General features: G+C 33.9%; 1 protein-coding gene and 1 long non-coding RNA gene across 3 annotated transcripts; one reads left to right on the top strand and one right to left on the bottom strand.

The window, feature by feature from the left end:
- Nucleotides 1–2619: 2619 nt before the first annotated feature.
- Nucleotides 2620–11823, bottom strand: LOC116181650. Its single transcript, XM_031502037.1, has 6 exons — nt 11463–11823; nt 10847–11340; nt 10662–10788; nt 10390–10574; nt 2877–3033; nt 2620–2723 (listed from the first exon to the last, which is right to left on the bottom strand). The coding sequence occupies exons 1-6, from the start codon at nt 11758–11760 to the stop codon at nt 2620–2622; spliced, it is 1365 nt and encodes a 454-aa protein (XP_031357897.1). The 5' UTR covers nt 11761–11823.
- LOC116181642 lies at nt 5436–6236 on the top strand. 2 transcript variants are annotated; one of them, XR_004147303.1, is made up of 2 exons: nt 5436–5775; nt 5833–6236. It is a non-coding gene; the product is annotated as an uncharacterized LOC116181642 (long non-coding RNA). The 2 variants fall into 2 exon arrangements; XR_004147302.1 differs by having other exon boundaries at nt 5436–5779.
- Nucleotides 11824–13707: the final 1884 nt, after the last annotated feature.

Below are 13707 nucleotides of genomic sequence, written 5' to 3'. Positions count from 1 at the left end.
ATTCGTCAAAACAATGGAAAAATCTAAAATATTATACATGCTTAATAATTACATGGAAAAGTTAGTAAATAGTAGTAAGGTAGTAAATAATGTAATGGTTCTGTTAACGTACCTTTTGCCAACAATCAGCATACGTAAAACCAAACAAACGGGGCTGTGGCGTCCATCGCGAATAGAGGTGCTTGAAGCTTTTTGGTTGCATTTGAAGGTATGATAGAGTGACATTCTTGCAAAAATATTATTTTTTTCTTTTAGTCAATAATCATTAATGAAATATACATTTTTTTAATTTTGTTGAATTCTGACACTAGTTTTTTTCTTTAATTTTCAGAGTATTTCGGAACTACAGCAACGAATCGAAAGCCGACGTTCAAAGCTGGCACGGTTTGGCTTTACACTGCAGCCAATGGTCATTGTCGTCGGACAATCATTGTCTCAAATAGACACTATATTTGTGCGAATTGATGACACCCTTTATCCAGTAGAGTCTTGCTTAAAAGCTTTGGACGTTTGTTTTAAAGCTTTTCATTCTTTACACGCAGAGTACGCGCATGAAGCACAGCAGGTATGGCTTTTCATTCAAAAAGCTTTTTACCATCTTAATACTAAATGGGACAAGTCTTTTACTGGTGTTAACACGTTATTATCAGACTTAAATAAATTAAAGAAACCTTGTTAAGTAAAGTACCTAAGTTCAGTAAAAATGGCAATATGTTATCTTTGCAATGAAAACTTAGACTCTATTTCTGGTTTATTTTTACATTTTAAAGTAGTACCTACATAACTTGCGATATGACAGCATTTATAGATGTATAGAGAAGGTTTATGTAGGCGCGATTTCCAAACATCAAACTCATTTCGAAAACATTTAAAAGGGAAGCATTCTGTAACACAAAATCTAGCAGAAGACCACAATGATAATCATATGGGAATTGACGCACATGAAAATGAATTTGTAAAATTAAGCTATAATGTTAATTTGGAAAACACAGAAGAATCAGATATATTTGAAAATATTCTAAATAATTGTGTTTTACAATTTTTAGCTAAACTTTATAATCATTCCGCTATTCCAAGAAATATTGTACAGTTAATCGTCGAAGAATGTGGTAATTTTTTTAATGGGGAGTTTATGAATTTTGTAAGTTCATTTGTTATTGGAGAGTTACAAAAATGCGCAACACATGAAAACGCAATTCATAAAGTGAAAGTATTTTTTAAATGCATAAGAAATCCGTTTGAAGGTTTTAAATCTGAGTATTTGAGGTTTAAAGCTTTACAGAATTCAAATTATTTAATTAAACCATCTGAGTATATCATTGGACACACAGAAAGAAAAAACTACCTAAATATGAGAAAAATAGTGATCGAAACAAGTCTTTTGACCTCAAAATCCTTCCAAAGCTTATAACCATTGCTAGAAGGTTTCGATGGTGATTGACTAATAGCGAGTGCCTCAGTATTAGGCTCCGATGACATCAATTCAGTCTCGCTAACATTGCGTTGTTTGGATGTTTAAGAACCTTAATACAATGGCTGGGAGTATCGGTTGAGGTTGCGGTTCCTTAGTATTAGGCTCTGATGACATCAATTTCGTTCGTTGAAATTGTGTTGTTTTGATGTTCAAGAGCCTTAATACAATGGCTGGGAGTATCGGTTGAGGTTGCGGTTCCTTAGTATAAGGCTTTGAAGACGTCATTTCGTTCGTTGAAATTATGTTGTTTTGATGATCAAAAACCTCAATGCAATGCCTAGCAATTCTGGGTTGAGGTTGCGGTAAATTAGTATTAGGCTTCAAGTACACGTTATACATGTATTCTTGCTTATCCCTAAAGTTCCAATGTCTTGATTTAAGGTTCACTTACCTATTGGTTAAAGCTACGTTCATTGATCAAAGGATCGGGCTACATAAAATCAATAGCAGTGAATCAATATGCATCGCATTAATATTTTAGTGTGCCTTGACAAGACATGGGGATCAAAGATGGTTTGATACAACGTCCCCGGTCATTAATTTTAGAATCAGAGTAGAGTAGGTACATTAATTACCTATAGAAATGCTCAAATGACTTATTATTAAAGCATCAATTGTAATTATTTGTACTGATATATGTTGACACGTTTTTAGACAAAATACTTACCCTGCACATAACTGTGATAAAAGTTGAACTGAGACACAGACACAAATGAAATACGTTATGCCTCATTTATTAATAAAATATACTTACAAAATACAAAATGAGACGCACCTAGTTCTCGCCTGATTTCAAAAAGTCTTTAAGTTCATAAACTTTAGTATAACTTTTGTTTGATTTTACATTATATAAATATGTTTCGATGAATGTCCAAAACATGTGGCACTCATTCGGATATTCGAGATTGAATACGTGGAATATTTTGAAACAGATGTCCATTGCGCGTATTATGTTATAAAATTTGAACTTCACGTCGTCGAAATAAACAAAAACCTCTCCTATTTCTTTGAGACTCTCTGCAATGGCGAATAAAAATGGCTGTATGGCTGTACCTTTGGACTTCCTGTGTTCTATCCATTGCTCTACTTGTTGGGCAGATTTTCCCAGGTAGAGGAAATACTGCTGAGAGTCTCGAATAGTGTACCTATTTTGTAATTTTTTTCTTGCCGTTTATATCGGTTTGTGTTCCTCGATTGCTGGGCACAAAGAACCCATGAAGAAGCCACAGAATTGTGGCGTTCCGACCATCTATTGGTAGAAAATGAAAGTTAGTGTGACAAAGTAATACTTAAGGTATACTATGTAATCGTAGGTAATATTATCTACGCAATCATCAATTGATATTTTCGATAGTCGATTTGAGGACACGAGAAGCTGCATTATAAGTTAATTTCTACTTACTCTCTTCCATGTCTTCGTCCAGACTTTTTATCAAAGTTTTCAACTCTTTGTCTTTGATACTATTTGCGAGGAATTGTATTATCTTATTCGCACCGGCCTCCCAAATTGAAGAAGGGTCTTTACTATCTCTATTGAGAATGACGAAATCAAATTCAATCTGCAAAAGTATAGTATATTCTATAACGAGTATGGAATAGAGTGTATTCCGCGCGAGTGGAAAGTTCGTCACACGAGCCGAAGGCGAGTGTGACGGTTTCACGAGCGTTGAATACCTATTCCTTACAAGTAATAGACATAATTTTTTCTACTACTACGACGAATTTTTGCAAAATATGTAAAACAAGCAGGGTTAACTATAGACAATTCACACATTAGTATGGACGTCTATGTACGGTGCACTGAGAAAACAACTTATTCATGAAAAATAAAAATTTGATATCTCAAACAAATGCTCATTTTGAATACGGCCCAACGAATATTAATTTAAGAAAAGAATAATATTTTTTCAAATAATTGTAATTAATATGTTTGGAATGAGTCCATATAATTTCTCCCGAACGCTTATCAGGCGTCATTAAAACAAAATCAATTATTTACAGTTAATAAATCTTTATTTATAAAGAAGAAATGTTAATTGGTGAAAAATAAAATCTGATTACTCCTAAATTTTCAATTGCTAGATTTATTTATATATAGATTGTTTACCACACTACAATTTGTTTGCCACAATAATATATTACCTTTTGTAGAATATCATTTATTTACCCATATTTATTTCTTCTTAACAAATTTGACAGCGAGTAAGTAGAAAATTATATTTATTAATCACAAAATTTCAATATTGTTGTATTCATGTTAGATAAACAGATAGGTACCCAATCAAACTTTACTTACAATACCGTATTTCGTTACCAAGAAAGAGAGATTTGTCAAAAATTTTGTTTTGCTTTGGAGAAATAATGGTAGATTTTATAAACATGAAACAAAATTCTTGTTAAAAATGCATTTATTATTTATAAATATAATATGCACATTTATATTATTACTTATATATTATATATACACTATAAAAATATATAATACTGAAATTTTATATGATATCAGCGCCAGATAACGATATTATACCTTGGTTGTCAATGTTGGTTTCATCCAGGGTTCCCTCCTAATATATTAATTCACTAAATTTATTACTTACCAACAGGAAGGGGCATGAACTCACCTCTAACAATTCAGTGTCCTTATATTTCTGTCCAAGATATTCCTCCAATTTCTTCTTGAAAGTCAACCGCCTTCCATATTGGGGGATTATATATCATTGAGAATGGTGTCCTGAATTAAAGAAGGTAAAAATCCAACGTGATTTGATGTTCTAGAAATTTAATTGCACACTTATATTCTGGTCAGTACAAAACTTCTTTGAATAGCATAACATCATAACGCACAACGCGACGTTACGATTACGCTTGTTGTGGTAAAAACGCGTAGGTAGGTAAGTTATTGGCAAAAATATCCAGTTGTAATATAACAAGCATTTTCTAAGATTAAAAAACATAAGGATGAGGGAAACAATTTTTTTATAATAACCAAATGTTAAGTTACGGCTAAGCACAGATAACTTTTACCACAAATAAATGTATTCCTTGCAAACGTTATTGAAAATTGAAACATGCGGGAACCGGTCAAAGGCGTTGAAAACCTATATAAACCTCATCTTTCATTATACTAATGAAAATGAATATTTATCAACGAGCTATTGTCCAGCCCGAGGTACAGCTTAATAGTGCGGTGCTTCATAATAAAAATAATATGCATGCAAAGCTAGAAAATTAATGAACTTACCTTCAAATTTTTTACACAAATCACTAAATCCCCACAAATACAGCAGTCTACAGTTTCCACTCTTTCCATTCCGTCTTATTAGTCTTAAACAATCCTCACAGCACTTTCAATTTCCCATGAAATGAATAAATAGGTTTTGTGTATAAAGAGTAAGAAGGAACGTAATAATTGAGCCGTTGAGTGAATATTTAATTACTCAATGAATGAGCCAACTCGGAATGATGCAATCATATGCAAGCTAATGAATGAAACGCATTAAGAAACAAACTTGCACCTGTGCTTGCACATACAGTTTGCTTGTTGGAAAGAAACAATTTGTTCAGGCTAGTTTGGGCCATACACACATAAAATTTTTAAAAACAATAACATGATTCGTTTTACAAGATACTTTCATTATTAATTTCAATTTCAACAACTTCATTTTTATTAATAAAGCTGTTATTATCTAAAACCACATAATGTTTTAATACAAATAATCAATTGTTTACTTATAACAAAGTAATTCTAAAATAGTATTTTGCTACATGTAAAAATATATCAATTACTATAAAAAAAATTGCTTTAAAAAAACTTTCTTATTGCCGTAATAAAATCGATTAATGTATCATCAATAATGTTTTTTTGAAACCACAAACATTTATTTAAAACAACAGTATGACTTCCAAACAAACCAATTTTTTTAGGACCACCAAGTCTTTTTCTCAGTGTGGGTTGGTATAACAGATCCCTGTGGCATATTTGACAGATATTTGTCTAAATGGCTGTATAAACAAATTCCTCGACAATTTCTCTTCCCTCAATATTATCCCAGAAAAGGAAAACTAACTTTTCTGTGATATTATTTACAAATGTGCACATTTATTGAATGTGCCCTGTCCTGTGCAGTGTATCGGCGTGGATCATTTAGATTTAGATAAACATAACCATAAGCGATAAACGTATTCGAGATTGCGACCGGAATGTAATTCATGATGTGTATAAATTCAAATACAAAATGCTACAAAGAGGACGTTATGGATGCAAATTAGAAATAAACATCATAGCACTACTCGAAAAATTTGTATGTAAGTAGGTATCTACGAGTGTAGGTAACATTTTAGTGAGCATTATATTTTAGGTTAGTTTTAAAACTTCCTGGAGGAAATGTGTTCTGGATGACCAACAACGTTAACTGTTTTGATATGGATGTTCTTTTTGTATAGTGCAGTGAGGTACATTAATTCATTGTAGAATATGCAACTTGATGTTTGGTTGTAGGTATACCAACGTACGGGTTCCTCGTAATTGTAAACTTTCGTTGTACATTAGTTTTCGTATTGGGTATTCTAATTACAGTTCCACCTAAGTCCACCAATTTTTATGTTCCACAATTCGTGCTTACGACAAGCACCACTAATGCCAACTATAAGAGCAACCTGCAAATGTAAAATAGATATGATGTAACGAGTAACGATTTGAACGTGTAATGTTATAGTAGATATGAACTGTCGGGGGTGCTTTTTGAATAAACATTTTTACTTTGCTCGTTGATAGAATTTTTGACTTTTTAGGGAAATCTGCCGTACCACAGTAAAACCTAGTAACTCAAAATTTCAAAGTTGTGGGTATACGCGTTGAAAGTTTATAAAAGTTAATTGTTTGTAACGTTGTTCCTATACCACACACAATGTCAATATAAAACAATTTTATTAATAATTTTGTTGTGAATTCAAATTTTAACTTAACATGTGTATATTTTCGAAAAGAAACCGAAAAAATTAAAAAAAAAAGTTACTAGGTTAGGGTACGACAGGTAATATGCTAAAGTAAAAGCAAGCAAGTCGAGTTGCTCTATTTACTACTCCTGTTTGACTAAACAAATCGCAGTAACTCGTCAAAATCACTATAGTTTTTCACCATTGTTGAAAGTAAAACCTAGTAAGTCGAATGAATCATAAAAAAAATGAAACATAATTCTGTTGTTTTTAGCTAGTCGACTTACTAGTGGACATAGATCTCGCTAACGCATCATGTCAATCAAATGAAGTGATTTAATGAATTAAATGCTCAAATATTTGGACAAGTTTATTCCGTATTAGTAAATTGTGAAACGAAACTTAAACAAAACAATACTTAAGTACGTAACTATGTATCATATATATAAAATACAAACAAAAAATAGGAACCCTTTAGAAAAAAGCAAAATAAGGAACAAATAATACTCTAAACAACAAATTCTGCATTTGATTTTCCAAGATCTTCTTTGTCATCAAAATTTGGAAGGTTCTGCCAAAACATCTGCTTCCTAGAAGGCATAGAAGGCAACAATACTTTTGAAATAGCCTCCTTTTTTTTTGTATTGATTCCCCTATCTGCGCCCTGCTTTTCGGGAATTTGTGGTTTAAACTTGGGTTTAAGAACCGTCGCCTCTTGGAACTCTTCATGTTCAAGTTCGCACTTATAAAAAATCTTGGTGGACCCCTTTTTAAATAGTACCGATTTAATATCATTCAATTTTGGCATACAGTTGGTTTTCTTTTTCTGCATGCATCCGTTCTCAAATTTTCTAAAGTCGTCAAACCTTAATGTTGTTACCTCATTCAACTTATTTGCAGACTTCATCAGTTTTTCAAGGTCTTCCATGTCCAAAATCTCTTTTGACTTACTCCACTTTTTGCCAATCTGTCCATGTATTGAATCAGCTTTCATGAAGCTATGCCCCGGCTCAAAGTATTTAAAAGTTATACTTTCGGGACCCCAATCTTGATTAACAAATGTAATACAGGCCGTAAAAAGTGTCCAATTTTTGTTTTGGGAGGTGCAGTTATCGCACCAGAAGATTAAGTGCTTTGTTTCATTCTGTAACTTCGTGACCACGTTGTAGTACGCTGACGCGACGTCAGCTGCGTTTCGACCCATTATAGCCTCGTGCCACAGTATGCATTTGTTGTATCCTTTTGATTTCAAATTAGCAAAGGTTTCATGAAAAACCACCAACCTACTAACAAAGAATGAATCCTTGGTTGACATCTTCGGTAGAAGTAAAACTTTCTGCATGTCCACGGCATATATTTCTGTATCATTATCGAAACCACCTGAACTGTCTTTGGTGTACATCTGTCTAGCTATAGTATATCTTTTTTTGTGTAATTGGTATTTCTCACAAGTATCACAATCGCTTTTTGCATTAGAAGAGACATTTGGATCAATTTGCTCTTTCTCTTCTTGACTAGAAGTTTCCGTCGTAGGATCGTCGGTTTTATGGGCATGCTGCTTATACACTGCGCACAAACCGCAGTCATCTTGCGTGGGTGCAGAAAAGCCAATGTTTTCTTTTTCAAAAACCTTCCTATACGTCTCGTAGCTGACAGTCTTGATTTTTGAGCTAAAATCCTTGTGCATTTGATGAATGGATAAATCCGGAGGAAGGTACCTTCTGTGTGGAGCGTGAGAAATGTTGTAGTGCGATACCTGGGGATGGTATGTTTCTATATGGTTTTTAATTACATTGTAGTTTTCTGACGCAACTTCTTTCATTTTTCTGGCGTGGGCCGCTCCTCGTTTATCTTGAAGATTAGGAAGATCATTGGCCGTCCTTTGTAGGAAGCAGGTGATCATCCCATCTGATTTTTTCCCAAGAGTACGAAGAAACATTTCTTTACACACAACAATCGGTCCACATCTAGAACTGCTTTCGGCGACAATAGAGTCAGACGAATTATTTTCTTCTTTAAACGTGGGAAGTGTATAGGAAACAGTAAATTTTTTATTCTTTTCTGCATCGACCTTCCGGTATTTTACTTCTTTTTTTTGTATGTATTTGTCCAAAAGTAATTGTTTATTCGAGAATTCAAGTTTATTAAAATATTCGAATACTTTCCGCCTTTCATTTTCTGATACTCGTTCTCTACAGCGCCTTCTACAATTCGTTTTACATGGTGACCTTAGTTTATCGTTTGAAATCTTGCTGTTCTTGTTAGTTTTTTTGCGTGTGACAGTTTCATTTCTTTCGTCAGGTACATCTAAAGGTGTGTTGTCTACATTCTCCTTCCAGTATTGAAGCACAAGATCGGTATAATCACTTACATTTCTCAAACCTTCACTTTCCCAAGGCTCGGGACTTGGAAAGATCATAGTCTGATCAGTATACTGCCATAGTTTATTTTTTTTTCGTTGTGGTTCTTTTTTATGTAAATTATTCGTTAAGGAAAGATCTTTTTGGGTAAAATGTCTCGGAATCTCTTTTCGGCCGCTTTGTTTGACGGGCTTGTCTGGATCAAAATCCGGATCTTCGTCTGAATCATCCATAGGTGAAGGAGATTCCTCCAATACTGATTTTCTCGTAATCTCATCTACGGTATAATTTCTGGAAGATAAGAGAATTTACCTAAATAGTACACTTCAAGTACGTAAGAAATTGACGTTACATTTCGTTAATAGATTTTCTGCCTTGCTATGACGTAATAAGACATGCTTACCTGCTTTCAGCGGCCAGATTTACCAATTTTTGCCCTCGATTCATTTTCTCCACTCACAAGATACACGTCTTAATTCCAACCCGGTTGACGTCCGACACTCAAGTGAAATATATAACGTCTATTCTAATTAATCAAGTGTAAATATACTTGCGCATGTGCAATATTGCTACTTTTAATCCCGACAACTCGATATACGATAGTACTTTATTGGAATTTTGTTCGTTTTAGTTTTATTTAGTAGATTTAAGATGTTTTATTATTGTAAATATGAATATGTTACAATAGTAAGTAATTGCCACAATGATAAATTTGTACAATTCCATTACGTAAATGATGTAAGTCGAGTTACTAGGTTTTACGATAGTCAAGAAGAAGGTTCGTATTAAGGAAAAACCAAATCAACCAAGTAAATAGACTTTCTATCTAATTTATCCGATACCCAACTAGACATACTAAATTGGGATAGCTAATAACTTCGCAACCATTCACTCGATTGAAATGTTTTTAATAGCATTAGGTAGAACTCGGTTTGTAGATATAGGAAATTCAAAAATGTCATTTCTGTAGTAGGTCGAGTTACTAGGTTTCACTATGGCACGGCAGATAATAGCCGCTGGATTGCATTTTTAACAAGGCCTGCAACTTAGCATAGCTGCTTATATCTACATTATTGTTCAAAAGTATCGTAGAGCACAGCATGGAATACGTTTTCCACAATGTGGATGCTTTAATTTACTGTGATAGTTTGCTAAAGTAAGCACTACGTTCTCTGAAAATGAGTTGGTTTTTTTCTTGTCCTCCACTCCAAAAATTTGCTGTATGTATGTTCGTACACTTTTAGTTTGTCGGGAAGTAAATTCTTTTGCGTGTTCTGCTTCCACGGTGATTTCCGGGGGAGTATTTGAAAGTTCCATTAAATCCTCACTGGCCACTGCTATTCATTTTCGCGCTACCGGTCCTTAAAATTTAATATCTGGCGCAAGCGTAATTAAAATTTTGACAGTTTAAGAATTGTGGTTTAGGATGTCCTGTTTTAGATGTCGCCACATGTGCTCATTCCATCACAAGAGCTAGAATGAAATTATTCCACTTCACTAGCAGAGAATAGGCGAGATTCTATTGTTAAAAAAGAAGCAAGTATGACGTGATTCTAAGGTAGTAGTAGAAAAAATTACTTTATTGTTAATATTATTTAAAATCTGAATGATTCCACGTACAAATCTATATCCGGAGGGAGTTTTATATTGCGGCCACTTCTTCAAAATTTCTGCTGTTGAATTGGCTGTTCTGATTTGATTCAATCGATAATTCCCGCACGCCTTCCAAAACCGATCGAGCTCTTCGGCAGATAGATCGTCATTGCGCAGTGACCTTATTATATCCTCCGCGTCCTTTTCTGAATCTGAAACAAATAATAACGTAAATTGATAAGCATATAAACTAATATATTGAAATATATATAATATATACAAAACATTTATTCACTTACCAAGAGCAATATCAGTCCTGCTTGTATCCGTTTTTTCCGTTTTTTTCAAAACAGCTTTATTGAATCTACCGTTGCTGTTCCTCCATTTATTGTAGAGTTTTCCTCTCTTGTTAGTGCGGTAGAACTCCTAGAATTTGTTAAGTTGGAGTCAATATTTTGAACTGAATTAATTAAGCCCAACTTACCAGCTTCTCAGTCGGAAATCTCTCGACTATCTCTCGTTCCAATTGATAGCTTGCAGCCATTGTCATGGGGATGCGATTATCCTCGAAGTATCTTGCTATTAAACTGATCAGGGCTCCTCTCTGTTCGTTGTCAAATTTCGAATTTTTTTCCCAGTATTCCATCAACAGCGCTGCTTTCGGGGAGTCTTTCAGAATAGTTGCCAATAGCACTTTGGCACCTGATCCCGCATCGGTTGAATGATGGGATGAACACGGTGACCTTATGTCTGATGGTTCAAGATTGTCCACCCAGATGGATGTGCTTGCGAGCTGCCTTGTCATACCACTTCCAGTGGGGCCAGTTTCATAGGAATTTAGAGGGATACCAATTGATTGTCTCCAGAGTGAGAGATAGTGCTCGAATTCAATTCGCGTTCCAACGTCATATTTTTCGAGCAACTCCCGCACATGGTGTCTCCCCATCATTTTGAGCTGAGGCACGAAAACCTTCTGATCTGAAAAAAAACATCAAAATACTTATCAATGCTTATATATAGGTACAGAATTATTTATTTGGATCATGCAAATTAGTTCACTATTTAGATTGTAAATTACATAATTTTGAGACTTGACATACCTACTAAATGATTCAGCAAACGATCAAGCTTCCAGTTAGTCAATAATGTCTGTAATTCTAGAACATCAGCGCTCAAGCAAGCGCTCATTTGGTTGTCTTCTCTGTTTGTTATGTCAAGGAGAATGGAATCAGACGCAGTAAGGTCCGCTGACAAGGCTCTTCTTAGGCTACTGTTGTTCATTAAAAACCCATATTCTTCATCATTTTCGTTGATCCCGAATTCCAAAGTTTCCATTGCTAATTTTGAAAGCTCAACCTGTATATGAAAATCGTACGTATGCTCCCTTATCAGTACCATTTTCTCAGAGAAATAGTTCAGAGATACATAATAACAGAAATATAATAAATTGGAAAGAGTCGTGAGTCTGGTTTAGGACGTTCATTCGTTATACAAACTGCAAGTCATTCTATGTGAACTAGTGGTTTTCTCTATTTTTAGTCGAAACGGGGACGAAAAACCGTACAAGCTGAGAAGAAAATACGTTATATTTGAGTTATTATTTTACAGTTCCCCCACTTTATTTCGACTTATCAGTTGATTTGACTCCATGAATGTCCGTAGGCTAAATTTGCAGTTTATACAAGGAATCGACGTCTACAACAGCTTAATTATAATGAATAGATTAGATCGTAATTTGTGGAAATTAGATGCTTCTAAAAAACTCTTTTGGTCTCAAAATAGTCTGACCTCTAGGTGATTTGATTACAGTGATTGGAGGTCCTACTATGTCGTTCATGGAAAGGATTGAAATTGATCCTAAATTAGTAGTATCAACTAGATAACCGATAAAATGCTCTTTAAACTCAACATCTCTCAATTTTTGGCAAAATAGTCGTACAGATTCATTGTTAATCACAATAATTTTCAATATGACATAAAATGCAATATCATTTTCGAATGTGGAAACAAAGTAACCTTTACAAGAATATCTTACACCTTTATAGATCATCTCGTCGAAGAATTTCAGGCAGTCCATGTTAATATTCAGTTTATTGCGAATCAATGTTGCATAATTACATTCCGTTTGATGTAAATTATTAACTGTGAAAAGAGTATTGTTATCCGACTTTGATATATTGTATGCAAATCTATATTCATATTTTTTACACAAACTAAGACATATATTTCTTCTGGAGGTAATGCAATTAGAATAAATCTTGAACTGTCGATGAAATGACTCATACTTGAAACACCAAAAATTACGTAATGGTCCAGATTGTCGTATGATTGTGGGGTAATGGACCAAATTATGAAATTTAGGTTTCAGAGTGTCATTGAATAATATCACAAAATCTGAGTTATGTTTTTTGATTTTATGTTCTAGAAGATTGATTGTTGTGTCATCTATTTCAAAACATAGTAAAATGTCTACTATCTCAACAAAATTCACAAGAAAATTCCAGACCGGATCGTCGTTTGGAACCAAATCCTCCATCATAATAAGAAAATATAGAGTGAAAGTCATCATTTGTCTAGCAGACATTTTTAATTTCATTTTTTGTATATGTTTCAGTTCTATGACAGCATTGTGTATATTCTCGATTTCAGTGGGTCCATACTCAAAATGTGTTTTCCGCAAGTTAAAAGTACTTATATCAAAATATTTCATTTGCTGGATAAAGTATAATAGAGCATGGCAAAAGTTGTAGTGGCAAATACCTTCAAATACGTCGTGCATAACATCTGCATAATAATTAGAGACCACATGAAATGACGGAATTTCATTCAATATACATTCGCTCCTGATTCCTGTTAACGCAGGGTTATTCAAGTCCAAGTCATCCTCATAATTTTCTATTGTTCGCATAGAAGCAGAATTCTCTATTACTTGCTTATGACATTCAATTTTATTTGTTTTGCACAACCTACAGAATGAGGTACTGGAAAAAGATTTATTGAAATTTAAAAATGAGTTTAAACCCAAATTGTCGCCCGTTACTAAAGCTATTACGAAATGCACTTCTTCACTTTTACCTTCAACCTCAATTAAAATTCCCGTCTCCTCCAAAAGTTTTAATTCATTTATTAGGTGCTTAAAACACACATCATTACCCAAAGATTTAATATCTTTACATTTCAGAGATGCTGCTAGGAATACATTTTCAGATTTTGAATTTTCTATCGGATGACACGGAAATGAATAATAAACATTACATACAGAGTGCAATCCGGCACGTGACCCCAACGGGTTATTGATTTCAAAGTCGTCAATATATACAAAATATGGAATGAGAATTTTATTTG

Source organism: Photinus pyralis, unplaced genomic scaffold (assembly GCF_008802855.1).
Source record: "Photinus pyralis isolate 1611_PpyrPB1 unplaced genomic scaffold, Ppyr1.3 Ppyr1.4_unclustered_Scaffold1498, whole genome shotgun sequence".
NCBI classification, from domain to species: domain Eukaryota; kingdom Metazoa; phylum Arthropoda; class Insecta; order Coleoptera; family Lampyridae; genus Photinus; species Photinus pyralis.
Note: the sequence above shows the minus strand (reverse complement) of the source record. Positions and strands in the feature narration are given on the sequence as shown.

Excerpts from the sequence above, each read along its gene's own strand:
- LOC116181650 (XM_031502037.1), bottom strand. The coding sequence starts at position 11,760 with ATGGTACTGATAAGGGAGCATACGTACGATTTTCATATACAGGTTGAG. Across the intron at positions 11,341-11,462 it reads TTTGCTGAATCATTTAGTAG|ATCAGAAGGTTTTCGTGCCT; the intron begins GTATGTCAAGTC and ends GTTTTTTTTCAG. Across the intron at positions 2,724-2,876 it reads GGACGAAGACATGGAAGAGA|ATGGTCGGAACGCCACAATT; the intron begins GTAAGTAGAAAT and ends TTCTACCAATAG.